Source organism: Poecilia reticulata, chromosome 13 (assembly GCF_904066995.2).
Source record: "Poecilia reticulata chromosome 13, P_reticulata-male-v2, whole genome shotgun sequence".
NCBI classification, from domain to species: domain Eukaryota; kingdom Metazoa; phylum Chordata; class Actinopteri; order Cyprinodontiformes; family Poeciliidae; genus Poecilia; species Poecilia reticulata.
Genome location: NC_088842.1, coordinates 798,957 through 824,326, shown reverse-complemented (window position 1 = coordinate 824,326; position 25,370 = coordinate 798,957). Strand labels below are relative to the sequence as shown.

The 25,370-nt window shown below is 40.7% G+C and overlaps 1 protein-coding gene across 1 annotated transcript; it reads left to right on the top strand.

The window, feature by feature from the left end:
* The first annotated feature begins 268 nt into the window (after positions 1–268).
* On the top strand, positions 269–24,633 carry LOC103474285 (alpha-2-macroglobulin-like). The gene is made up of 36 exons (XM_008425122.2): positions 269–411; positions 957–1,137; positions 1,265–1,421; positions 1,544–1,596; positions 2,678–2,698; positions 2,995–3,160; positions 3,252–3,336; positions 3,432–3,576; positions 4,225–4,342; positions 4,453–4,562; positions 5,782–5,949; positions 6,075–6,302; positions 7,819–7,882; positions 8,029–8,174; positions 8,399–8,548; positions 8,695–8,835; positions 8,937–9,018; positions 9,139–9,298; positions 10,218–10,443; positions 10,834–10,960; positions 11,163–11,284; positions 12,087–12,138; positions 12,974–13,057; positions 13,237–13,413; positions 13,934–14,009; positions 14,509–14,665; positions 17,456–17,530; positions 17,821–17,983; positions 18,064–18,251; positions 18,753–18,965; positions 19,195–19,313; positions 20,494–20,584; positions 20,691–20,759; positions 20,844–20,949; positions 21,045–21,083; positions 24,462–24,633. The coding sequence occupies exons 1-36, from the start codon at positions 326–328 to the stop codon at positions 24,464–24,466; spliced, it is 4,350 nt and encodes a 1,449-aa protein (XP_008423344.1). The 5' UTR covers positions 269–325; the 3' UTR covers positions 24,467–24,633.
* Positions 24,634–25,370: the final 737 nt, after the last annotated feature.

The window sequence follows — 25,370 nt, the reverse complement described above, 5'->3', positions numbered from 1 at the left end:
TGGCACTCAAGGTCAGCTTCAATCAATGAACCTAAGAAGAGACATATCATTCAAAAATAAAAGAAAAAAATGTATTTTAGTGACACAGTGCAGATGGGGTTAGAGGGCGTAGAGAACAACAGAGTCTACAGACAATAAAGTTACTAAAAGACTTTGAAAAGAAGTCAGGGAGCTTCTTCTAAAGCCTTTATTCAGTGTTAACTCTGATCAAAGCAAGTGTGTTTGTTGTGTAGGAGTTTTGTGCTGTGAGAGTGAAGATGGGTGGAGTCTCTGTTATCTGCAGCTATTTATTAGGTAGTGATTGAGAGAATCGCCACAGTCAGTCATGGGTCTTTCTGGGAGCCAGATGTGGACATGGACGCTGTGGGTCTTCTTTTGCTGGACATGGGTCACCCCAATATCGGCCGAGCCGTAAGTTTATATGAACTTTTTGGAAGAATATTGGATAACACTTTATTTGAAGGGGTGTGCATAAGACTGACATGACAATGTCATAAACATGACATAACATCTGTCATGAACATGAATGAGTCTTTATGAATGTTTATGACAGGTGTCATGAAGTGTCATTCGGTAAATAATGACACTTTTAATGCAAAGTTGCTCTAAAAGTTGCATTGAAAGTCCATTAAAATGCCAACTTTGCATTAAATGATCATAATTTACAAAATTATGCAAAGTTGGCACTTTTAATGGACTTTTAATGCAACTTTTAGAGCAACTTTGCATTAAAAGTGTCATTATTTACCAAATGACACTTCATGACAACAGTCATAAACATTCATAAAGACTCATTCATGTTCATGACAGATGTTATGTCATGTTTATGACATTGTCATGTCAGTCTTATGCACACCCCTTCAAACAAAGTGTTATGACAATTGATTGGGTTTGAATATAAATTGCTGGTATTCAGAGCAGTGAGTTCACAGCTGTCTGTCTGGATCTGTCTGCAGACATTACTTGGTGACCATGCCTGCCGTTCTTGAAGCTGGAGCTCAGACCAAATTGTGTGCGAGTCTCATGGAGCCCAATGAGACTCTGACCATGACTGTCACTCTGACTTCACAAGAACAGAATACAATCCTTCATGAGAAGACCTCCGGGAAGGAGTTTCTGGAATGCATGCAGTTCCAGGTCAACCTTCCAGAAACTTTTTTTTTGCTCTCTATGTACACATAAAAACAAGAAAATTCATTATTGTAAGTAAACTTCTTTTTTTTACTAAAAAAGAAGGATGAAAAAACATATCTTGCTGTCATAGGTCCCTTCAGTGGAAAACGAAGAGGTGACAAAATTTGAAGTTGAGGTACAAGGAAAGACATTTTACTCAAAACAAGTGAGGAAAGTCCAGATCAAAGCCTACCAACCACTGACCTTCATCCAAACAGACAAACCCATCTACCTCCCTGGACAAACAGGTAACTGGAACATCTGGTCAATCAATGTTCTCTTTGAAAACCCACTGATGTTTGCATGTAATGCAGCACAGTGGAAACGCTTCATCAAATAAACTCACATAGTTCCTTAAAACGTCTCCCAGTTCATTTCAGAGTGGTCTCAATGGATACAAAGTTCAGACTCGCCAATCAGATGGTAAGTGGATAAATTTAGTTCTCTAGAAAAAAAAATTCAATTTAGGGTCCAAAGAAATCAAAAGGTTAATCTGATTACTCCTCTGTAATCTGTGAAGTGGGAAACTTTGACTTTCAAACAAACAGCTTTAAGAGTCCAGAGGGAAACATGGTGAGACGTCAAAACACTAACATGCTAAACACAAACTAACAATCGTTTATATGAAAAGTGAAAACTTGAGTTCTGGTTCTGAAGTGTACCTTCAGATTGGCTTTTATTTTTTATTTTATTTATTTTTTTAGAAAACAAAAAATCAATTTAGGGTCCAAACAAATCAAAAGGTTAGTTTGATTACTCTTTGAAACTTTGATCTTCAAAGATGCAAGATGAGGAGTTCAGAGAAAACATTAAAAACTAAAAAGTTAAATGTAAACTAATATTCATTTATCTGAACCAGGAAGCAGTGAGTTCTGGTTCTGGAAGATCTAAACATTGTGTTCTGTTAGCTAACACTGGAAACAGAGTGCTTTGGAAATGGACTTTTACCCTTGGAGCTTTTCCACATTTTCCTATGTTACTTTCACACACTTTATGGTATTTGTTAGCGTATGGAATAGACCAACACAAGGCAGTGTTGTTTTGTGAAAAATGAAGAAAAATGATGGATAGTTCTCAGAATGTTTTTGAAGTTAAAATGTTAATGTGTGGCTTGAATGTATTCAACTCCTCTGAGGTTTCTGGGGTAATTGCAGCACATTTACATAATTTTCCAACCTAGGGACCGGTATATACCGGTATATAGTTTTGCCATAGTTATCCAATTGGATTTGGGACTTTGAGCCTCTGTAGTTCATGAATAGGCCAGAAGAAAACCTGTTCAGACTTGAATTGTTAATTTGCCTTCTATTCACTGCTTTGCCCCCAGAAGAATCTTCTATGGAAAGTCATGCAATAATTAAAATATTAATGATTTGAGGCTGTTACTCTAAACTACAAAATGAATAATCATGGCACCACTGAGTAAAAATGAAATTTGTCATGTTAATCAGGTTTTTGTTTTTAAGTTTAACTCAGTCTCCTCCTTCCCTTCTTTGTCCAACAGTACAGCATCATTGAACTTGAGGTAAGAAGAAGATACACAATCTTTTTTTTATCTTAAGCACATAAACAGTTCAGCCTGTAAGTTTAGGGTTTTTTGCAACAGATGGCATTTTTTTTCATTTGTGGCAACTATCCAGGGGCGCAGTTAGCAGGAAACACATTTTCAGCTTCACTTTAAACCTTGTAAGTTCATCTCAGTGCACTTAAGAAGCACAGAGAAACTCAACATGAGTCCAATTCGAAGTTTTTACTGTTGAGGTGAGATGTGCAAACGACCCATATGGTACAATTCTCATTGTGATGTACTTGACTAAATAGGATCCAAACAACAACAGGATTGGACAGTGGCTCAATGAAACATCCAGCAGCAAAATACTGCAGCTGTCCTACAATTTAAACTCTGAAGCCCGTGAAGGAACCTACAGAGTCTCTGTGACAGTTTATAGAAATAAGATCCAGCACTACTTCAAAGTGGAAAAGTACGGTATGTGAGGAATATTTTTTTTCTTCATTGTTTTACACAGAGTCTTTTCTCTTTATATCTTCTTGTTAACATGTACTGTTTTGGTGTTTAGTATTGCCTAAATTTTCCATAACCATGGATGCAAAAGACGAAGTCAGTATTGGGCAGGAAGAATTTGAAACTAAAGTCTGTTCAAAGCAAGTACAGGTTATTTTCTAACAAATAAGCACCAGAATAAATCAGTCTTAAGCAGTTCCTCTGATCTGACTCTGATCTGCTCTTATTTAACCAGGTATACATACGGACAGCCTGTGCCAGGAAGTGTCACAGTGAAGGTCTGCCGTTCTCTGGAGATTTATGTTTATAATGGACCAATGCCTCACAGAAATCCAGAAGACTATAAGATAACGCCTCCCTGTGAAACGATGACAAAACAGGTAGAGTGACACATGCTGAATGTATGCTGGGATGAATCAGCACTTTGTTTGATTCATTTATACAATCAGCATTAACGGGATTCAATCTTTTTCTATTATTGATTTAAGCCAGTTTATATCTTCACTAGGTTAAATGTGAAATGTGATCAATTTTTAAAATATAGACCAGCACACTTTTGTCCCTCGACCAAAGCAGAATTTCATTCCAAGTTTGAGCAGTCCAACGTTCAATCAATATCCAAATTTAGCAAAAGGAAAAAAGAGAGAGAAAAAGAACATCTTTAACACTGAGATGAATTGATCTTTTTTTTTTCTCAGGTTGGAGTTGTCAGATGTAGATGTGCTTTTATTTAGTTAGCCATTCAGCACCCTTGTTAGAGAGCTTACTGGTTACTAAGTTAGGGGTAAATCCAAGTGGTGGCTAGCTGAGCTAACTGCAAGTTAGAGAAAGCCATGTTAATTTGTGACATTAGTGATATTAGCTTGCCTTAAAGTTTCTGTCATGTAGCAACGGAGTGAAACAGGGTGTGCAATGCAGTCTGTTATTTTAAGGAGCTCGTTTCAAAGAAATGTGAAAGTCTAAAATTATGGTTTCAACTTTTGTCTGTTTGGTCGGTCACCATTATTTTTTGCAATTTGACTTTTCAGATGGACAAAACAGGCTGCGCTGTGTTTGAATTTAAAATGTCAAGTTTCACCAAAATTGACAAAAAGATATTATATGATAGACTTGATGTAAGTGCCACTATGGAAGAGGAGGGAACAGGTAAGTCTTGTTTACGTGTCTTATGTTTCTTTTGTTAAAGCAAACTTTTTCACAATGACCCTAATAATAAGATGGCTGTCATAACATGGAATATTTTTTTTTACATTCAGGTATTTCTCACTCACAAACAAAGAGAATAGCAATTTCATATGTAATTGGAAAGCTGGCTTTTGTTGATCCTCCCAGGATTTATGACCAAGGCTCAAATTTGGAAGGAAAGGTAAGAACGATAAAGAGTTATCAAAAAGTATTTGTCCCCTTACACATTTTTTGCTTTTTTGTTCCACTTTTGCTTTAGATCATCAAACAAATGTTAATATCAGACAAGGACAACCTGGACAAGGACAGAATATAGTTTTAAAATTGTAGTTTCATTTATGTTATGATAAAACAACCTGGTTCTGTGTAAAAGAAAAACTGATCATCCCGCTTCTTAAATCAATAATTATCGGTAAATAGTTTTTGAACAGTATGTTCAATTTTTCCAGCCCCATAAAGGAATAATCACTGCATCACTTGTAAAACTTGAAAATAATTTAAAAGACATTGCCTGACAAGATGAAGTAGGTTAAAATATCTTAAAAAGCAACCAATCATGCCTTGGTGTAATGTAGTTCAAAAACAGATAAAATCAATGACATGTTTCACTTTTGAAAAGTTGCACAGCAATTTTTAAAATGCCAGTAGAGTGTAAAATTGAGTTTTTTATTCTTTAACTGTAACAGCAATTAGCAAAAGTTTGGTGCAACTGCACATCTGCCAAGCTCACTATATAAGATACTTCTCAGTGCTACGCTGGTACAAACGTTGTTAAAAGTTCACTAGAGGAGCCGTGTTGTGATGACTTCCTAAAAGTAGAGTTCCAAAAAGAGCAGATGATGTGAAATAAAAAATATTTTTCTTGTTCACATTTCCAAATATGTAAAACTTGTATGTGAAATCCTAATGTGACATGCAGAAAACTTGAAAACGTCCCTTGTACGCACTAGGGGGCGCAATAACATCACACGTAGCGAGCGCGCTTGTTGTTTCAGGAAGTAAAAATGGATGGTGGAACGTATCAAAAGTTAGTGCAACACTAATGGATACAAGCTACAAGTTATGGATACAAGTTAAGAAGAATTTTAAAGTTGTTGTCCAACCATTCTGTGTCTACTGATAATCTTTTAGATTAAAATTCATTGGATGATTTAATATATTTAAATGTGACAAAAAAGCAAAACCAGAAGAAGCTTTTAACAGAGGGCAAATTGTTTTTTCACAACACTATATTTTTGTACTATATATATATATATATATATATATATATATATATATATATATATATATATATATATATATATATATATATATGTGTGTGTGTGTGTGTGTGTATTTTTTAAATAATTTTTTTCAAATCATGTTGGTTAATTTATAACGCAAAGTTGTATTTTCTATAGGTCAAGGCTGTTCACTACAATGACACACCCATTCCTGACATGCCGCTGTACTTGTTTGAGGGTAATGTTTGGTCTCCAAACTTACTGCAGAACCTCACAACTGACACAGACGGCTTTGCTACATTCTCTATCAGCACAGAAACATTTAGTGGAGATGTCTCACTCACTGTGAGTAAATCACGACTCTAAAACAGTGGTTTTAGAACATAACTCCCCCTTAAAAGAACAAACCCTCTCGCAATCTCTTATAACCACCATCAGCTCTTCCTAAAGCTGGTTTTCTGTACAAACAGATAAGTTCCTCACCAACATTGGAGTACAATGCATACAGATCGACTCACATTCGGACAGGACTTCACAGAGTTCAGCAGTCCCAACCTCCTTCTGACGAAACCAAAAGCACCAGCTCCTTGAAGATCAAACAGAGCGACACAACACTTCCATGTGACAAAGAGGTGGAGATCTCCATTGATTACACATTTGTTCGCGAACCACAGGGATCCGTGGATATTATGTATCTGGTGAGTAATTTCTCTGGTCAACACTATTATCGATTATCTTATGAGTATTGAAATGGACTTCACTGACAGTTTTACGTCAACGCTGTCTTTGTGTTGGTTGGTTTTTGGAAGCAGTGCTCTGATTGCTGGCCTGAAGGCAGAATTTTAAACAGTTTGTGACCAGGATGTGTGTGGTCCTAAGAAATGTGGTCCATTTCTTAGGACCACACACATCCTGGTCACAAACTGCCCTTTACCTTACCCGAGACCTGTACAAGTCCTGGATGGAGGGAAGGTCACCCCGATGATCCTCTCCTCAGGTCCAATTGCTCATTGTAGTTTGGACTTCTCATGCTTTGCAAATGAGCCAACCGACAATGATGGATGTGGACAGGACAGACTCAATAATGACAGTGCAGAAGATGACCAGCAGCTCATGTGCAAGGTTGTACCTCTTGAGCTGCTGCAGGAAGAAGACTCGGTTGACTCTAACAGTGTCTATTAGTAGGAACCCTCTCAGGGTGGTTCCTAGGAACCAGAAGTGATCCACAGTAGAAACAGTATTGCTGAGGATGGTGAAGGAGGAGAGTATGGGAGATGTTCTCTGGAGGTCCACTGTCATCTCCACAGTCTTGAGCAAGTGTCAACCTACTGTCATATTTTGTGTTGCCTGTGTTGCTTTGGAGCAATATCATGTATGTAATCAGAAGACCTTTAGTTGCAGGGTTAAATTCCATTTCCTGAACCAAGAGTGAGATGTTTGGGTTTCCTTACTGGACCAACCACCCCTGCAATCTTATAAAAGTGGAAAACAATGCATGGATGGATAGGTCATACCTAAACTAAAGACTTTCTGATTCAGTGTCAGCATTCAGTCTTTGGTAAGAGTCAGCATCCCACAACTTGGCCTCATATACCTTGCAAAAATCTTTATAATTGTGAGGCGATCTCAGGTCTTGAGCCCCTCTCAGGTCAACCCACAGATTCTTTTCAGACGTAGTTCTGGGAGACTCTAGCTACATCTGAAGAAAAGTAACCTCAGGCCATGATGTTGCCACCACCACCACCACGTTTTATTGAGTTCATGGTGTGTTTTGGGGTATAGTTTAAACCAAGTGATCAACCACAAACATTTCCCCTTAAGGTTGGTAAGATGTAGTCAGTTCTGGATGTTTTCTTTGGAGGAAATGTTCTACGTCTTGTAAACCTACTACTTAGTGCAGATGTATGGAGAGTACAGAAGACTGTTGCCATATGGAGGACATAACCAGTACTGTCTTTGTCAAGCTCTTGGAGGCCTCCTAAAAGCTAAAGCTGTGTGATCCTCCTTTGGGTCAAACATAACCACTTCTGTTTTGTTTTCATTGAACTGTCAGTGTGTCTCAGCACAGCTGTGGCTACTATCCACTAGATTGCCAACATCAATGCCACCCTGGTCCAACCTGGATAGGTCTACTGGGGGGCAACACTGAGACAGATTTGGTTTGTTATTTCTTTGTGAGCAATTAATAGCGTTAATTTCTCTAAAAATGCTCAGGTCGTATATAGAGGAGCTATTGGTGATGGAGGACAAACACAAGTTCAAGTGGAAGATAAACCAGGTGTGTGAAGACTGACCCTTCACTGAATCAAATCATTTCTTTTCAGATTTGAAGTCATATGTCAGTGAACTTAATGGATCTGTGTAAACATGGCTGCATGGTTGTTTGTGAGGCAACTACGTGTTTAAAACTGTTTTCTTTTCCAGTGACTGAGGGTGAGGCGTCCTTTAAGCTGACCGTGTCTCCTGACATGGCACCGGTGATCCAGGTTGTGGCTTACGCTGTCCTCCCCAGCAAGAATGTGATCGCTCACAGCGCCGAGTTCTCTACAGAAAAATGCTTCAGTAATAAGGTCAGTAGGAAAGAGAACACGTCGCACCAAATATAAATCACACTTGCATCTTAATCTTGACACTAACCTTCTAATAGTTTCTAAAAACGCAACATATTTCATGTTAAGCACACTGCAAAGCGAAAGTTACATTTATTTAACGCCTCAAAAGTTGCTCTATAAAAATAGATTTAAACTATTTATTGGGTAAATAATGTCATGTGTACATCATATGTGCTTGTCAGGTGTCTGTGGAGTTTTCTCCGTCTTCAGCTGTTCCAGGAGAGGTGACCAAGCTGCAGCTGACGTCTCAACCCAACTCCCTGTGTGGGGTCAGCGCCGTCGACCAGAGTGTTCTCATCAAGGAGCCTGGAAAGACTCTGGATGAAGACAAGGTAACGGCTAACCACATTTAGCATTCTTTACACACATATCTTCCATGTTTTGAAGTTAAAGGGAAGTTTATACAAATAATATTGGGGAAAAAAACAAAAGTGGGGGAAAAAATTCCATCTCTAAACCCTTTTTTTCCTCTTTTCAGATATTTTCCATGCTACCTGTCAGGGAAATTTCATATATACCATACCAGGTTGAAGATCCTGTCGAATGTTTGCATGTGAGGCCAAGGAGATATGTTTTACCTTATCCAGGTGAAGAAGATGATGCCCATTCAGTTTTTCAGGTACCAACTGACAGCAAAACTAAACATATTATATATAAACATGTAACCTTCTTTTAAAATGCCATTTTATATACTTTTTACTGTTTTGTCTAAAACTACAGAATGTAGGACTGAAAACAGCAACCAATTTGGTGATGAGAATGCCAACGTGTCTCAGATTCAAAGGAAGAGAATATCATCAAGGTGTGTCGCTGTGGTAACCATCAGCTCGTCAAGCGGTACAGCAGAAGAAATAACCTTAAAAACAGAAAGTGTGCCAATTTTTATTTGTATCTGTTTTACTTTTTTTCTGTGTTTTTAAAGGAATATCCCGAGGGTATGGTGTTCAGTTAAACAGAATGGATGTCGCCGGTCTTGCACCAGGTAGAGCGTATGCATCAGCCCCTGATATGCTTCCTGAACCACTAGAAACAGTTCGTACCTTCTTCCCTGAGACCTGGATATGGAATCTTGTGGAAACTGGGTAAGACTTGCTTGTCATCACCCACAGGGTAAATACAACCTAATGGCAGCATCTTTAAGGAGTTAGCACTATCATGCAAATTTCCAACTCTGTCGACATGCTACAAAAAACGTGGCAGTGAAGCGGCAGCACTAACCTGCCGTCACTTATTGAACATACAAACTTCCAGTGTTCCTCACAGTCATGTTGAGAAAATGCATACTTTAATCCACTTCTGTTTAACTTTGTCTGTGAAGTGTGTGCTGAAATGTCAGACTTATCAGTGATTTGTGTTAATTTACCAAAACATCTCTACAAATAGTTTGTATCTGAAATTTAACCATGAAACTTCCCATGTTTTATGATGACACAGACACTTAAAACGAGTGAAAAACACGAAAAAGCAGTTTTTAAACTGATAGATGAATATGAGAACTGAAAAAAGTTATTTTTCTCATACATAATAATCATAATCCTTGTTTATGCCCGTTTCCCTGTCTTGTGGGGGCCTGCTATTGGCCCTTATTGAGTTAAACATTTTTTTTTTAAACACAGCATCACCTTTGGGTTAACTCTTCAAATTTGTAAGTCCAGGCTACTAACCTTTAGGTGAGCAGCGCTGTGAGCAGGCCTGTCAGGATAAATAACTTGATTTATCGAAATAAACGATAATATTGTTGTGTTGAGATGATTTTCAAGTCATGTAATGGTTATGCCATAATAATGCAAGAACACATTCTTAAAGATCATTAAACTTTAAATTCTAACAAACATTTACCACTGGAGCTAGAAGACATTTTAAATATCCAAAATAAATAAACATAATATGTGGTTAAAATATATGGTAGAAGCGAATATGTATGCATTGTGTATTATCCCTCACCCTGATGAAGTGTGACCCACAGTTTAACACAGTTTGTTTGCGGATCTGTTGATGCAGGCCTTCTGGAACCAAGGACATGTCCCTGTCTGTCCCAGACACCATCACCACCTGGGAGACGGAGACTTTCTGTTTGTCCCCTCAGGGTTTTGGTTTGGCTCCTCGTCAGAAGCTCACCGTCTTCCAGCCTTTCTTCCTGGAGCTCAGCCTGCCCTACTCCATCATCCGGGGGGAGAACTTTGAGCTGAAGGCGACCGTCTTCAACTACCTGACCAAATGCATCATGGTAAAGGTTGATTTACCTGCTAACACTGCAATGTTTAGCAGTAATTTAAATTTTCAATGGCAGTGAAAACCAGCAACATGTCCTGTTTTTACTCTGACTTTATTTTTAACTACCACTGTATCAGAAGATGTAAGATATTTTGCAGTGCCAAAAGAAATGTTACCCTTTGCAAAAGTATTTTAAGACGTCATTATTCACTGCTAAAACAAAATTTAGCTGCTTCTGTAGCTGCAATGTAGCTCATATATGAGATGAAGTATGTTAGACGGTTCTAAATTGAATTGGATTGTTCAACATGTCCAAGATGTGTTGCGCATGTACAAAGCACAGCAGAGCGCGATAGATGAATACATACAGAGTCCAGAGCGTTAAACTTGTTTTCTGTAACAGGTTAAAGTGTCTGCAGCCCCCTCCTCAGATTACACCCTCAGCCCCCTCTCTGGGGATCAGTACACTTCCTGTCTGTGTGCCAACGAGCGGAAGACCCTCAGCTGGACCATGAATCCCACAGCCTTGGGTGAGGATGAGACTTTTATTCAAACTTTAAATATGAGTTGTTACATAAAGTCAATAGACTTGGATCTCTGTTCCCCTTCAGAACTGTTTATTCTTGACAAATCCAGTGAGATCTCAGTCAGCCACTGCAGGATGAGATTCCTGCAGACTGAGGAATCACATCCTCAGTCTGTAAACAGATGGTCTTGGTTGATGTTTTTTAGGGGTTGTGAATGTGACTGTAACCGCTGAGGCCATTCCATCTCACGCTTCCTGTGACAACGAGATAGTGAGCATTCCAGACAGAGGCCGCATCGATACAGTGACCCGACCTCTGGTTGTAAAGGTTGGTCTGATCAAAGAATATGTTCAAAAAATTTTAAAGGGTACCTGTTACGCTTCCTTTTAAATAAGTTAGGTTAAGATATGTGTATGGGCAATATAAAACAAGTTCATTCACTCTTTTGCACAAAATCTTTCTCAGATAAAGAGATTTCATTTGCCCACTTCTGTCTGTTTTCAGCTCCTTTGAGAGTGAGCTACTTTAAGGTTTTGTCACTTTTCTGCAAATAAGCTGCAGCTGGATGCCCCCCCCCACCTCCCCTCGTGCCCCCCCACCTCCCCTCGTGCCCCCCCACTCCCCCTTGTGCCCCCCCACCCCCTTCATGCCCCAACAGCTCAATGTTTACACTCACACGTTAGATATGTCAGAATGGCTATTAAATCCTGGGTCAGATCCAGGAGCAGCAGAAGTGAAGCCTCCTGCACAACTATCAAGGATGCAGCAGCGGTTTCTGAATTGTTTAAGTCAACAACAAAACACTTGTCTTATACAACGGTAAAACCAGCTGACCAGCTCCGCTTGGGTTGCTAGGTTACAGGGCAGGGCCTGCCAATTGAGTTAATATTCTGGAGATTTTTGAAACATCTCCTTTTCCAGACAACAAAAAACACCAACTCATGGCCAGAACACGACTTTGTTTTTTTTAGTGTTTGGACTGATCTGGACGGAGTAGAGTCTCAAATGGAAGTACAAAAAAAATAAAACATACAAAAAACACATTTTGGATAATAGTTCCCCTTTAACACCTAAAATAATGAAATCTAACATTCTTTGATTGTCAACTTTTATCTCTCATCTCTATCAGGCTGAAGGGGTTGAAGTAGTAAAGACACACAACTGGCTGCTCTGCCCCAAAGGTCAGTATGATGTTCACTAAGCACAGATTGTCACAAATGTTTCATAAAGATCAGAGAAAACATGTGTATTCACAGCACATTGTTGTACACCTGCTGCTTGTTTTAATGGCTGAGACCAAAAATCCAAGAATCCAAAACTATTATTACCTTGATTTGTTTGGACTTTTTTTAATCTTTGCCATAAGCTCCACAGCTCTGAAGCTCAGACTGATAAAGATTCTCTCAGCACTCTGGATGCTCAAAACTAAAAGTGACACTGGCAGCATGACCTAGTTTCACAGCTGACCTGTTGACCTCATGATTTTTTGATCACTCACAACATTGACATTTCATACTGAGATAGTGTTTGGATCCATAAAAATAGTAACCAACATATAATGAGACAATGATGTTTCGTAAAACATAATGTTCTCCACTCTGACCCAGCAGGACTCTGTGAATTCAGCACTCTTGATCCAAATGCACATGAAGCAGAAACCCATTAAAACTGAACCACATTCTTTAAAGACATCAATCAATCAATCAATCAAATTTTATTTGTATAGCACATTTCAGCAGCAAGGCATTTCAAAGTGCTTTACATCATTAAAATAAAAACATCATGTGACAGTGACATGACAGCACTTTGTCACTAAATCCCTTTCATTTCTTCACCTCTAGATCTGCCTAACATAGATCTTTAAATATTCCAGTTTTACTTGTTTATTTATGACCAGAAGGGAAACAGTAGGACAGCAGATTTACAAATTTCAGTGAAACATTCATGATTCTCTGACTTGTTGCATTATCTGTTTGTTTTAAAACCGGTCTTGTGAATGTTTCTGTGTGAACGCAGGAGAAGCTCTGACTGAGGAAACAGAGCTACAGCTGCCTCAAGATGTGATTGATGGGTCAGGTCGTGCTGCGGTATCAGTCCTGGGTAAACTGCTTCGGTCAACCAAACACAGTTACTCCAGCTATCTGCTAATCCTCCAGTCATATTGTTGTAGTGCCATAAGCTTCTTTACGTGTTTTAAACCTGCTGAATAGTTTTCATATTATAAAATACAGAAATTTCTGTCAAGTGCAGTGAGATTTGTTTCTATGTTTTAATCACAGGTGACATTCTTGGCCGCGCCCTGCAGAACCTGGATGGTCTGCTGCAGATGCCGTACGGATGTGGGGAGCAGAACATGGCACTGCTGGCTCCCAACATCTACATCCTTGAATATCTAGAAAAATCCAATCAGCTGACCCCAGCCATTAAGGAAAAGGCGTCCAACTTCTTAAGAAGCGGTAAGTCTCATTCAGCTCTATAACGCGCCTGAAGAAATCAAACACTGCAGACAGAATATGCTTCAGTATGTTTCATCTTTTATCTGTGCCAGTAAAGTCTTGTATGCAGGTGTTTACTAAGTTTTCCTTTCTTGCAAAGGGTAACAAGAACATGCTTATATCTACAGGCACTACGTATGCCTGCAATCTGCATGTTTCAGATTAAACGCACACAGTTGGTAACCTTGAAATATTATGTCAGTCCCAACATTAATTGCATTTCTATGGTCAGTGAGTCTCACTAAGCAATGGAAACTTGCAAAACAACCATTCAAGAATTTTCCCCTTATGTTCAAAATCTGAAAACTAACTCAGTGAAATATGAAAACTGTGTCGAAAGTGTTTTGTACACAAAGACGTTGAGCAAAATTTATATTATCTTTGTTTTGTCTACAAATATACAGACACATAAAATGTTTCTTAGTGAACTCTGGAGGTTAACTTTCACTCCTCATGTAAACTTGCTTGTGTTGATCTACAGGCTACCAGAGACAGCTGAACTACAAAGACAGAGACGGTGCATACAGCACATTTGGAACAGGACCAGGAAACACCTGGTGAGAACATCACTGAACAGTCTGAACACTGTTACTCTGATCAAATCATCACATTTACACAGAACTGGGTTGAGGAATGAGGAATTTCCCTTTGAGTATCACTGAAAAGGTGTGCGGGTTGGAGCCCCTGCACACCTTTGGTTTTTTTCTGCCAATTTGAAGGGCAGAACTTCGACTTGGCGGGAAATTTAATGTTTTTGATTGTCTATTCAATGTTGCATGACTCTGTGTTTTTGTTTTTAATGATGTAAAGCACTTTGAAATGCCTTGCTGCTGAAATGTGCTATACAAATAAAATTTGATTTGATTTGATAGTACATAACATGCACCGTAAATGATGAATCCTGTTTTTTGATGTATTGTAATCTGTTTGTTTATTCACATATTCACTAATAATGGAAAAGTGCACAAAAAAGTAACTATTTGCTGCATAGTGTTTTTTCTAACGATTGCATCAGTTTTACTCATTAAATGTGACACTTCTTTGTTTTTTTCTCAGGCTGACAGCTTTCGTTCTGAGATCTTTCTCCAAAGCTAAATCTTTTGTCTACATCGACCCAGAAAAACTCGAAGAATCAAAGGTTTGGCTGGAACAAAAGCAAAATGACAGCGGCTGCTTTCAGCAGTCAGGAAGGCTCTTCAACAACAGAATGAAGGTATGAAGGTTTCTCCCTGAAAGGTCAAAGATCATCTGGCTGCAGACACTTCCAACAGAGATACAGTGGAAGGCGGTAAAAGCTCTCATGTACATTGGAAATGTTTTGTTTCGTGTTCTTGCCCCATTTCACGTGGGACAAGATCAGAATTGGAGGTTTCAACAATAACTCAAAACGTGATATTAATACTTTCAACTGAGAACAACAGTAACAACTGACAGCGTTTTAGGTTAAGTCCTCAAGGCAGGGGAACTGCCAGGAAACTTGGGCCCCATGACAAAAAATAAAATTGGGCCCCCTTGTTGTTACAATTACTTGAATCTATTTGACCCATAAAAAGCGGCACAATTTTAAAGGCATGCAACTGCCTTGCTTTCTTGTCATGACAGTTTGTTATGAGACAGATAATCTGTGAAAAGATGAATCTCCTCCAGCTCCTCCCAGACCTACTGCTGACAGCTAAAGATTGTGATTGACAGCGCTAAAACCTCTGATTGGTTGTTTCTAAAGAGCACTGGGAGAAGGCAAAGGAATTAAATTATTCTCAGATAATCTCTCAACATATTGACAGTCTTAACAAATATGTATTTTTTGTTAATATAATGCAGCTTTAATTTCACTTTACGGTGCCCCTGCCTCTAGGTACAGATATCTGTAATTTAAATTCAAGCTAAGGCCAGACTTAGCCTTCAAGCTAAGTCTGGCTTGAAGGCCAGACTTCAAGCCAGACTGACAGCTGGACAGACAAGGGGCTATCAGTCCAGCCCCTTGTCTGGACTGACAAGGGGCTGTTTTTTATTATAATTTTAAAAATATAGTTTGAATTTATGACACTAATAAATATATTTTTTTGTTGTGCAATTGTAAAAAGAGCAGTGAAACAAGAAAAAATCTACATAGACTCCCTGGAATGATGCTAACCAGGGAGTTAGCATCCCCCTGTCCACCTTTTTCACTGGGACAGGGGGAGGGATTATGCTGGTATGGTGGTTAGAGCTGCTGCTGACTGGCTCACCTGTTAAGTGTGGTAAAAGGTACAGGGACAAGTTAAATATATGAATATGTTGGTAGATTTTTTTCCTTCATTCATTAAATGCTAGTGAAATGGAGGCAAACAGTGTGTAGCTAAGCTAATTATGCTAAATGGTTGATAATATCACACAGCCTACTCGTCTCACGGAGAAAAACCGGGCTACAAATTGACACTCTTGTCTTTTTTCTGTCTCTCTTTTTGAAAACCTGACTGTATTATTTTTCTTAGCACCATAGTAACGGCCACAGTCGTTCTTGTCTTCTACTGACTGCTGCTGACACATCATCATCAAGTGCACCAAGCAGGAACGAACCATTTCATGCAGATTCAGGGGGGGTTCAGGGCCCCAACTTTTTTTTTTCTATTTCTATGAAAAAAAATTGATTAAAATACACACACACGTACGTACTAAAAGATGACTCCCTGTCCCAAATCATACATACGTATGTATGTATATATACACGTACATACACACACACACACACACACACACACACATATATATATATATATATATATATATATATATATATATATATATATATATATATATATAGGGCCCCCTGTCGGTCAGGGGCCCTTGGAATTGTCCCAACTTTTCCCCCCTTTACAGTGCCCCTGCCTCTAGCTAGAATGACAACAGTTATCATCTTATTATTACAGAATTCACAGCAACTCCAATATCTCTAATTTAACTATCTAGACCAGGGGTGGGCAACTCCAGACCTGGAGGGCCTCCTGCAACTTTTAGATATATCTCTACTTCAACACACCTGAGTCAAATAATGAGGTCGTTAGCAGGACTCTGGAGAACCTGCCTGCAGTTAGGCGTTGATTAAGCTGTTGGATTCAAGTGTGTTGGACCAGGGAGACATTAAGAGTTGCAGGACACCGTACCTCCAGGACCAAGTTTGCCCACGCCTGGTCTAGAAAATAGGGCTACACAATATACTGTGAATGTATGATCACTCACAAATGATGCTGTTCAAAACTCTAAAAGTTGCAGAGTGCACAGATGAGAGGAAGATAGGCATGTATCACAACTGTCATCACAATATTTATGAATATTATCGCCATCAGCAGATTATTTAATACTGTGCAGACCTTTTAAAAGACAACCTTGTAATTTTTCTCTAAGGAATCATTTGAAACTGTCTGTGGGTTTTGACGTTCTTGCATAATTTACAGCATTTTGCATGAACCCTTAAAATGTTTATGTTCAGATTTAAGCTTTTGCCGTAGGTTAGTGTTAGGCCATACTGCTTTATTTGGCATAAACATAGACAAAACTTAACATTTAATCTTGTCTCAGTAAGGTCTCTTTTCTGTTCTTTTTAACACTGACTTTTTCTAAAAAAGAAAAAGAAAAAATTGCATGATAGATTTTTCACTAATGGAATAATTAAGAATTTGGATGATATTCTAATTAACTGAGAAACACTTGAAGGTTCATAGAAAAAAAATAACCCAAGATGATTTATTTGTGGCTTACAGCAGAGACGTTGCTGCCTCCCACTGGTGCTCTACTGTGCAGCAGCCAGATGCTCAATACATTTTGAAAACTGCTTAATTTCTTTTACATACAATGACATCTTGCCGGAAGTGTTACCACTGCTTTTCCTGAAACCAAAATACATTTTTTATGTGAGATGTTGGCTAAGCATGCAAAGGATCTGTAATAAACATACCACTTGGCTTATCTGTGACTAGCGATCATCCTCTCATAACCAAATATCTGTGATGCTTCGTGTCCACAGGGTGGAGTGTCTGATGAAGTGACCCTAAGCGCTTACATAATCGCTGCCTTTTTGGAGATGAAAATATCCTCAGATGTGAGTAAATCTGAACAATTCTTCATGTTTCTTACCTGACAGCTTGTAATTTTATGGATGTCAAATCCCGGCCTGTAATTAAATAAACATAAACATAAACATAAAAAGATTGAGCTATTTAACTATAAGGAGACTCCTCTTTGTTTGCTGATTGGTTCATTATGTATTGTGTGAGTAACTTGAGAGAAATTTGAGAATGAAAGTTAAAACTGTGCCTAAAGAAATTCAATCACATTCAATATATAGACGACTTGAAATAATCAACACTGTGGTATTTTGTTCTGTCAAAGGATCGTGTGGTGGCACAGAGCCTGTTGTGCCTCAAAGAGTCCATCAATGATTTCAGCAACACCTACACCACAGCTCTGCTGGCGTACGTCTTCACACTGGCTGGAGACATGGAGACCAGAGCTCACCTCCTGCAGCACCTCGACTCAGTGGCCATCAAAGACGGTGAGTCAAGGTTTTGCTGGAAATGACTGACCAGATCAGATCAGTCTTTAGTCATGTTGTTTCTGGATGGTTATTTTTAGGTGGTTTCATCCACTGGTCTCAGACAGCAGCAGAAACATCAGCCTCTCTGTCTGTGGAGATCTGCTCCTATGTGCTGCTGGCCAAACTCTCTGCTCCCCACACTGCTGAAGACCTGGGTTACGCCTCAGGGATCGTTCGATGGTTGACGACTCAGCAGAACTACTACGGAGGATTCTCCTCCACTCAGGTTCTGGTTTTAGGTTCATAAGACAAACCCATCTTACCTCATATCCAAAATGTTTAACATGTTCAAAAGACAATGAGACATTCCAAGTCATAATAATATCCTGAGATCTGGAACTCACAAACTCCTGAACCACATTCCAGTAGGAAAACCAATGGGATTAGAGCTAACTGAGCTTTTTCCAGAAATTGGCAAACATGATGACCATTTATTCTAGGGCACACTTGCAACTTAACACTGTATTTACACAGCAGCAGTGTCCTGCAAAAATCAGTAAAAATATCATCAAACATGTCAGTTGAACAATAAACTTGTCTGACCTCTCATCTCCTGTCCGGTATTGGTTGAGTGAAATTCTTATATTTAGTTATTTAATTAAGACTCTACAAAAATGTTCGCTTTTGGAAATGCTTCCTTTCCTTGTTTGCATTTTAGGCTTACAAATGCTACTTGACAACATCGATACTCATAGTTCTGGGCAAACACCTTGTTCTGTCATTGTAGGACACGGTAGTGGCTCTTCAGGCTCTGTCCTTCTACTCCAGTCTGGTGTTCAGTCCTGAAGGTTCCAGCACAGTGACAGTTCAGTCTCCCAGTGGTCCGCTGACCTTTGATGTGACCCCAGACAACAAGCTGCTCTACCAGGAGAAGCTGCTGCAGGGCGAGGCAGGAAAGTACAGCCTGGAGGTGAAGGGGACTGGATGTGCCTCAGTTCAGGTCAGTGGCAGCTTCCCATCACGAAGGAAAGTGACTTTTGTTCATTTCAATAATTCTGAAACTAGATATAAAATATATTTTTTTATTTTTAAATATAAACAAATACTACAATTAACAAGTACACATAATTCATAGATCTTATTTTGACTGTGCAAAGTTAGGCCAAAGTAAAATGTTCACCAGTTTACTTTCTAAAGATGAATAAATTCTCCTTTCTTGCGTTTCTTAGATCTCTCAGCACTACAACATCCCTCCTCCTCCTGATGCCACCACTATGAGCGTGGAGGTTTCACTGGAGTACGACTCCTCTCACAGACCACCCAAAGCCAGCCTGAAGCTCGTCTCGCAGTAAGTCAGAAACATCAGGATAGATGGATACAAAAAATCTTCAAGGTCCCTTGAGTTCAGTTAAATCCATCATCAAGGAGACTAGTGAGGGAGGACACAAGGTCACCGTCACTACGCTGAAGGAGCTACAAGCTTCAGCAGCTGAGCAGCTGTCCAGGTTCTTCACCACTCAAAGCTTTGTAGAAGAATGGGAATGAGAAAGCCACTGTTGAAGAAATCTTAGATCAAGGCTCGACTAGAGTTTACCAAAAGCATCAGGGAGACAGTGATTTGTGAATATATGCATTATTGCATATATTCACAAGACCAACATGGAACTTTTTTTGCCATCAGATAAGATTCTGGGTCTGCAGCCTTGAATATAATAATATGTTGCCATCACTTTTTAGGCTTCGATATCTTTATCTTAGTCATTATTTTGTAGAAATCAGTTTTTACTTTGATATTAAAGAGTTTTTTATTTTTATTTTTTGGCAAAGCCAAATTTGGTTGATCATGATTGATTTGTAAATGCAATGAAAAAGGTGAAACATCCAAGATGACCAATATGTAATATAGTCACTGTACATTCTGCTCTCTGCTTGTCAAACAGCTTTTTTTTTTACCTCAATGAAACTGATGGATGTAGATTTTAGGGTTCATGGCTCTGTTCAGTTGCTTTTGCATCTGGTGAATTTGTAACACACCTTTAGAAAAACATCCCCAAACCACAATACTTCCACCACCGTGCTCCACTGTGTGAGTGGAGGTCTTGCTCCTTGCTCTTCCCTTGGAGCTGTGAGCTGATCCCTTTCTTATGATCATCTTGTATTTCTTCGGTGTCAAACTTTTTGCACCTGCAGATTTTTTGTCAACTTCTCACCAAGCTGCCTGCTGACTGGCTTGGAGCCCATTCCTGCCTTCTGCAAGTCCAACATACTCGTATGTTCTTTGTACGCACAGCAAGTTGAGGTTAGGAGTATCTGTTTCTGACCTCTTATCTCTGAGCGACACAATTGTGTCTGGCATCTTATTTCAATCAATATTATTCAAATGGAGTTTTACTTTTGCTGAAATGCTCCGTATTATTTCTGGACATTTTTGTGGACATTTTGTCTCAGCATAAAATTAAGTCCCTGCAAACAAATAGAGATTGTATTTCTCCACTTCAACTACTCCACAGTCTGTTGCTGTGTTCCAGGTACAGTGGGAAAGAGGCGAGTACCAACATGGTGATCCTGGATATCACCTTGCTCTCAGGATTCATCCCTGACCCGCAGTCTTTGAAGAACGTGAGTAAAGCAGCGACTTCAACCTGAGCCCAGGTGTTAGCAGAACTCTGGACCTGATCTCACAGTGGCGCTGAAAATAAGGCTGCTGAATGTCTTCTGCTCACAGGTTGAAAAAGCTCTGCTGGTGGATCGGGTTGAACACAAGAACGACCATGTCGTGGTGTACTTGGAGGGGGTGAGGCCAACCAGCAGCTCAGAACAACACAATATGACGGATGAATTTGTCACTCTTAAATCTCCGTTTTTGTTTTCTGTTCAGCTTGTGAAGGGGACACCGATCAACCACAGCCTGGAGCTCCTGCAGAAGATTCCTGTTCAGAACCTCAAACCAGCAGTGATCGCCCTCTACGACTACTATCAGCCCAGTAAATACTCTTACAAAAGAAAAAACATAATTTGAGTCACGTTACCTTTTAGATAAATGAATTAACACATTTCCTATCACATCTTCCTCTTCTAGCTGACCGGACTGAGAAGGAATACAATGTGGCCAATCAAGGTACAAAAAATATCTGACATAATTAACATCAACAATATTAAAAGCCCAAATCTTTTCTTTTTATTATTATTGAAATGCACAAAACATCTTAGGGTTAGACTCAGACTAAAAAACGTATTTGTGGCAACCAGTGGTGGGCAACACTAAATAAATTAAATTAACTGCGCTAACCCTAAAACAATAGTCATGAATATTAATTCTATTAATGCTAGTCCGCAGCTACTGCAACACAGTTATTAGCAGACCTTAATGCTACAACATGGCATAATGCCCACAACGAGGTCAAACTTGTTATTGAACTGTTTGCGCTGCAGAAGGTGATTCTTTGGTTGAGACATTTCATTCGGAGCTAGTGTGCGAGGCTGAGAGGTTCCAGCTAGAAATAGTCGGCCTCACCTCGACGCATGGCTCTGGTTCTGGAACCAGTCTCCTTGAGAGGGGCTGGACGTACTTCCACTCTGGAGTTGCCCACGGTGAGAGGCGCCGGGCTGGAGTGGGCATACTTGTTGCCCCCATTTGGGCGCCTGTACGTTGGGGTTCACCCTGGTGGATGAGAGGGTAGCCTCCCTCCGCCTACGGGTGGGGGGACGGGTTCTGACTGTTGTTTGTGCTTATGGGCCAAACAGCAGTTCAGATTACCCACCCTTCTTGGAGTCCTTAGAGGGGGTACTGGAGAGTGCCCCTCCTGGGGACTCCCTTGTTCTACTGGGAGACTTCAACGCTCACGTGGGCAATGATAGTGAGACCTGGAGAGGCGTGGTTGGGAGGAACGCCCCCCCCCGATCTGAACTCGAGTGGTGTTCTGTTGTTGGACTTCTGTGCTCGTCACAGATTGTCCATCACGAACACCATGTTCAGGCATAAGGGCGTCCATATGTGCACTTGGCACCAGGACGCCCTAGGCCGCAGTTCGATGATTGACTTTGTCATCGTCTCATTGGATTTGCGGCCGTATGTCTTGGACACTCGGGTGAAGAGCAGTGCGGAGCTGTCCACTGACCACTACCTGGTGATGAGTTGGCTCCGGTGGTGGGAGAGGAAGCCGGTCAGACCTGGCAGGCCCAAACGTGTAGTGAGGGTCTGCTGGGAACGTCTGGCGGAGTCCCCTGTGAGACGGAGCTTCACCTCTCATCTCCGGCAGAACTTCGAACACGTTTCGGGGCAGGTGGGGGACATTGAGTCTGAGTGGACCATGTTCCATACCTCCATTGCCGAGGCGGCCTATCGGAGCAGTGGCCGCAAGGTTGTCAGTGCCTGTCGCGGCGGCAACCCTCGAACCCGTTGGTGGACACCTTCGGTGAGGGATGCTGTCAAGCTGAAGGAGTCCTACCGGGCCTTTTTGGCCTGTGGGACTCCAGAAGCAGCTGATGGGTACCGGCGGGCGAAACGGCATGCGGCTCCGGTTGTCGCTGAGGCAAAAACTCGGGCGTGGAAGGAGTTTGGAGAGGCCATGGAGACAGACTTCCGTACGGCTTCGAGGCGATTCTGGTCCACCATCCAGCGTCTCAGGAGGGGGAAGCAGTGCAGCACCAACACTGTTTATAGTGGGGATGGTGCGCTGCTGACCTCAACTCGGGACGTTGTGGGCCGGTGGGCGGAATACTTCGAAGACCTCCTCAATCCCACCACATGCCTTCTGTTGAGGAAGCTGAGCATGGGGACTCTGGGTTGGGCTCTCCAATCTCTGGGGACGAGGTCGCCGAGGTAGTCAAAAAGCTCCTCGGTGGCAGGGCCCCGGGGGTGGATGAGATCCGCCCGGAGTTCCTTAAGGGTCTGAATGTTGCAGGGTTGTGTTGGCTCACACGACTCTGCAATATCGCATGGACATGGGGGCAGTTCCCCTGGATTGGCAGACTGGGGTGGTGGTCCCCCTGTTTAAAAAAGGGGACCGGAGGGTGTGCTCCAATTACAGGGGGATCACACTCTTAAGCCTCCCTGGTAAGGTCTATTCAGGGGTCCTGGAGAGGAGGGTCCGTCGGATAGTCGAACCTCGGATTCAGGAAGAGCAGTGTGGTTTTCGTCCTGGTCGTGGAACACTGGACCAGCTCTACACCCTCAGCAGGGTCCTGGAGGGTTCTGGGAGTTCGCCCAACCAGTCTACATGTGTTTTGTGGACTTGGAGAAGGCGTTCGACCGTGTCTCTCGGGAGGCCTTGTGGGGGGTACTCCGGGAGTATGGGGTACCGGGCCCTTTGGTACGGGCTGTCAGGTCCCTGTATGACCGGTGTCAGAGTCTGGTCCGCATTGCCGGCAGTAAGTCGGGCTCGTTTCCGGTGAGAGTTGGACTCCGCCAAGGCTGCCCTTTGTCACTAATTCTGTTCATTACTTTTATGGACAGAATTTCTAGGCGCAGCCGAGGTGTTGAGGGGATCCGTTTTGGTGGCCTTAGGATCGCATCTCTGCTTTTTGCGGATGATGTGGTCCTGTTGGCTTCATCAGATCGTGATCTGCAGCTCTCACTGGAGCGGTTCAAAGCCGAGTGTGAAGCGGCCGGGATGAGGCTCAGTGCCTCCAAATCCTAGGCCGCTGCTCCTCCACGTCAAGAAGAGCCAGTTGAGGCTCGGGCATCTGGTCAGGATGCCTCCTGGACGCTTCCCTGGTGAGGTGTTCCGGGCACGTCCCACCGGGAGGAGGCCTCGGGGAAGACCTAGGACACGCTGGAGGGATTACGTCTCTCAGCTGGCCTGGGAACGCCTTGGGATTCCCCCGGAGGAACTGGAAGAAGTGGCTGGGGAGAGGGAAGTCTGGGCCTCCCTTCTGAAGCTGCTGCCCCCGCAACCCGACCCCGGATAAGAGGAAGAAAATGGATGGATGGATGGAATTTATTTACTGCTAAACATTTTCAAAGTTAGCAAAAACGCTAAAGTGCTAAAGAAAAAAAAATTGCTCTGCTATTAGCCAATTAGTGCAGGGACTTCTAAACGTTTCACCTTTTGTCACCCAAAATAATAATCAAAAAATTATTTCAGACCTTTCCATTTGCTGTTTTTTGTTTGTTTTGTTTTTATTTGTTTGGGTTTTGCAAGCGAGAGAAAATAATAAATCAATGACAATTTTTGTCATGCTACCAGCAAGAATTCAAAACTAGTTTTACTCTTGGCCAGAACCAATGAAAATCTTTCATAACATTCTCAAATTGAAATTGTTTTGATTTCTAAAGGTTGTGTATATTTTCCTTTGGCTTTGTTCTCTCTAGAAACCTTAAAGGTCGCCTAAAACAATATGGAGTTTTTGTAGAAAAGCAGCGTACAGCAATTGGCGGTGCATTCGGATTTTGTTAAACTCTACAGTACTGTATTTAAAAAAACACATGCTTGGTTATTTTATGGAACTACTTATTAATAATAGTGATACCTTTTCTTTTCTTTTTCTTCTGCAGTTTGAAGACTGACCTGAGCCATCAGTGATTCCAAATTTCCTTCAGTTTCTTTTTACAGCTAACATAAATGGTCTCTTACGGTTTACATTACATTTCAAGTGTATGTTTTTATGTTCATATGCAACTAAAGCATAATGGATAATATAATAAAATAAACTGATCCTTAAAAATGTTTTACAGTGCTATGATTAAACCATTTGACCGTATGAGACAAAGTTGTGCGTGCATATACATGCACAACTTAAGCATCTTGATTATTATTAATACAACCTTTTTTATCCTAACATTTTAGATTTTTATTAGTTTAGCAACAAATTGGTTGTGCATTATGACCTTCAATAATATTGAATCTTTGCATTTGTATAATTAATAGCTATAAAAAATATTTTAAAACAATACTCAAATTTATGGAAAAATTGTGATCATGCTGAAGGTGAGACTGAGTAAAGATAAAATACACTATTGTCAGAAATAATGTATTTTGCCCCGGTGCTTTGAATAAAGTCAGAATGCCTTAATTTTATCAGTGGCTTAGAGGATTTTGACGGTGAAAAACTGATTTGTTCTGGCAAACGTCCATCATAAATGCTCGATTATTATTGGTCCAAGTTTGGCGCGACTTACGCTTTGGGGAGGAGCATCAGGGAGTCATTTCTCACGATTAAGGACAACAGAAAGTATGACAGCGGAGTGCAGGAACTAAAAAAGAAGAGCCCGATAAAGAGGTGATAAAGAAAATATCCAAGCTAACAGTTTTTTTTGGTTTTTTACTCATATTAGACATGGAACAGAACCATTGTCCTTCTCCGCTTCCCAAAATGTTAGACTTGCCAACTTTGGCTCTACGGTCCGCCAGAACCTGGATCTGAGTCTGATCTGGACTCAAAGGCGGCGGATCTTCTTTGCTAA

Bases quoted from the DNA above. Each gene is read 5' to 3' on its own strand.
- LOC103474285 (XM_008425122.2), top strand. From the start codon at position 326: ATGGGTCTTTCTGGGAGCCAGATGTGGACATGGACGCTGTGGGTCTTC. The intron at 11,285-12,086 runs GTTGGTCTGATC...CATCTCTATCAG, and splicing joins CCCGACCTCTGGTTGTAAAG to GCTGAAGGGGTTGAAGTAGT. The intron at 20,950-21,044 runs GTAAATACTCTT...TTCCTCTTCTAG, and splicing joins CTACGACTACTATCAGCCCA to CTGACCGGACTGAGAAGGAA.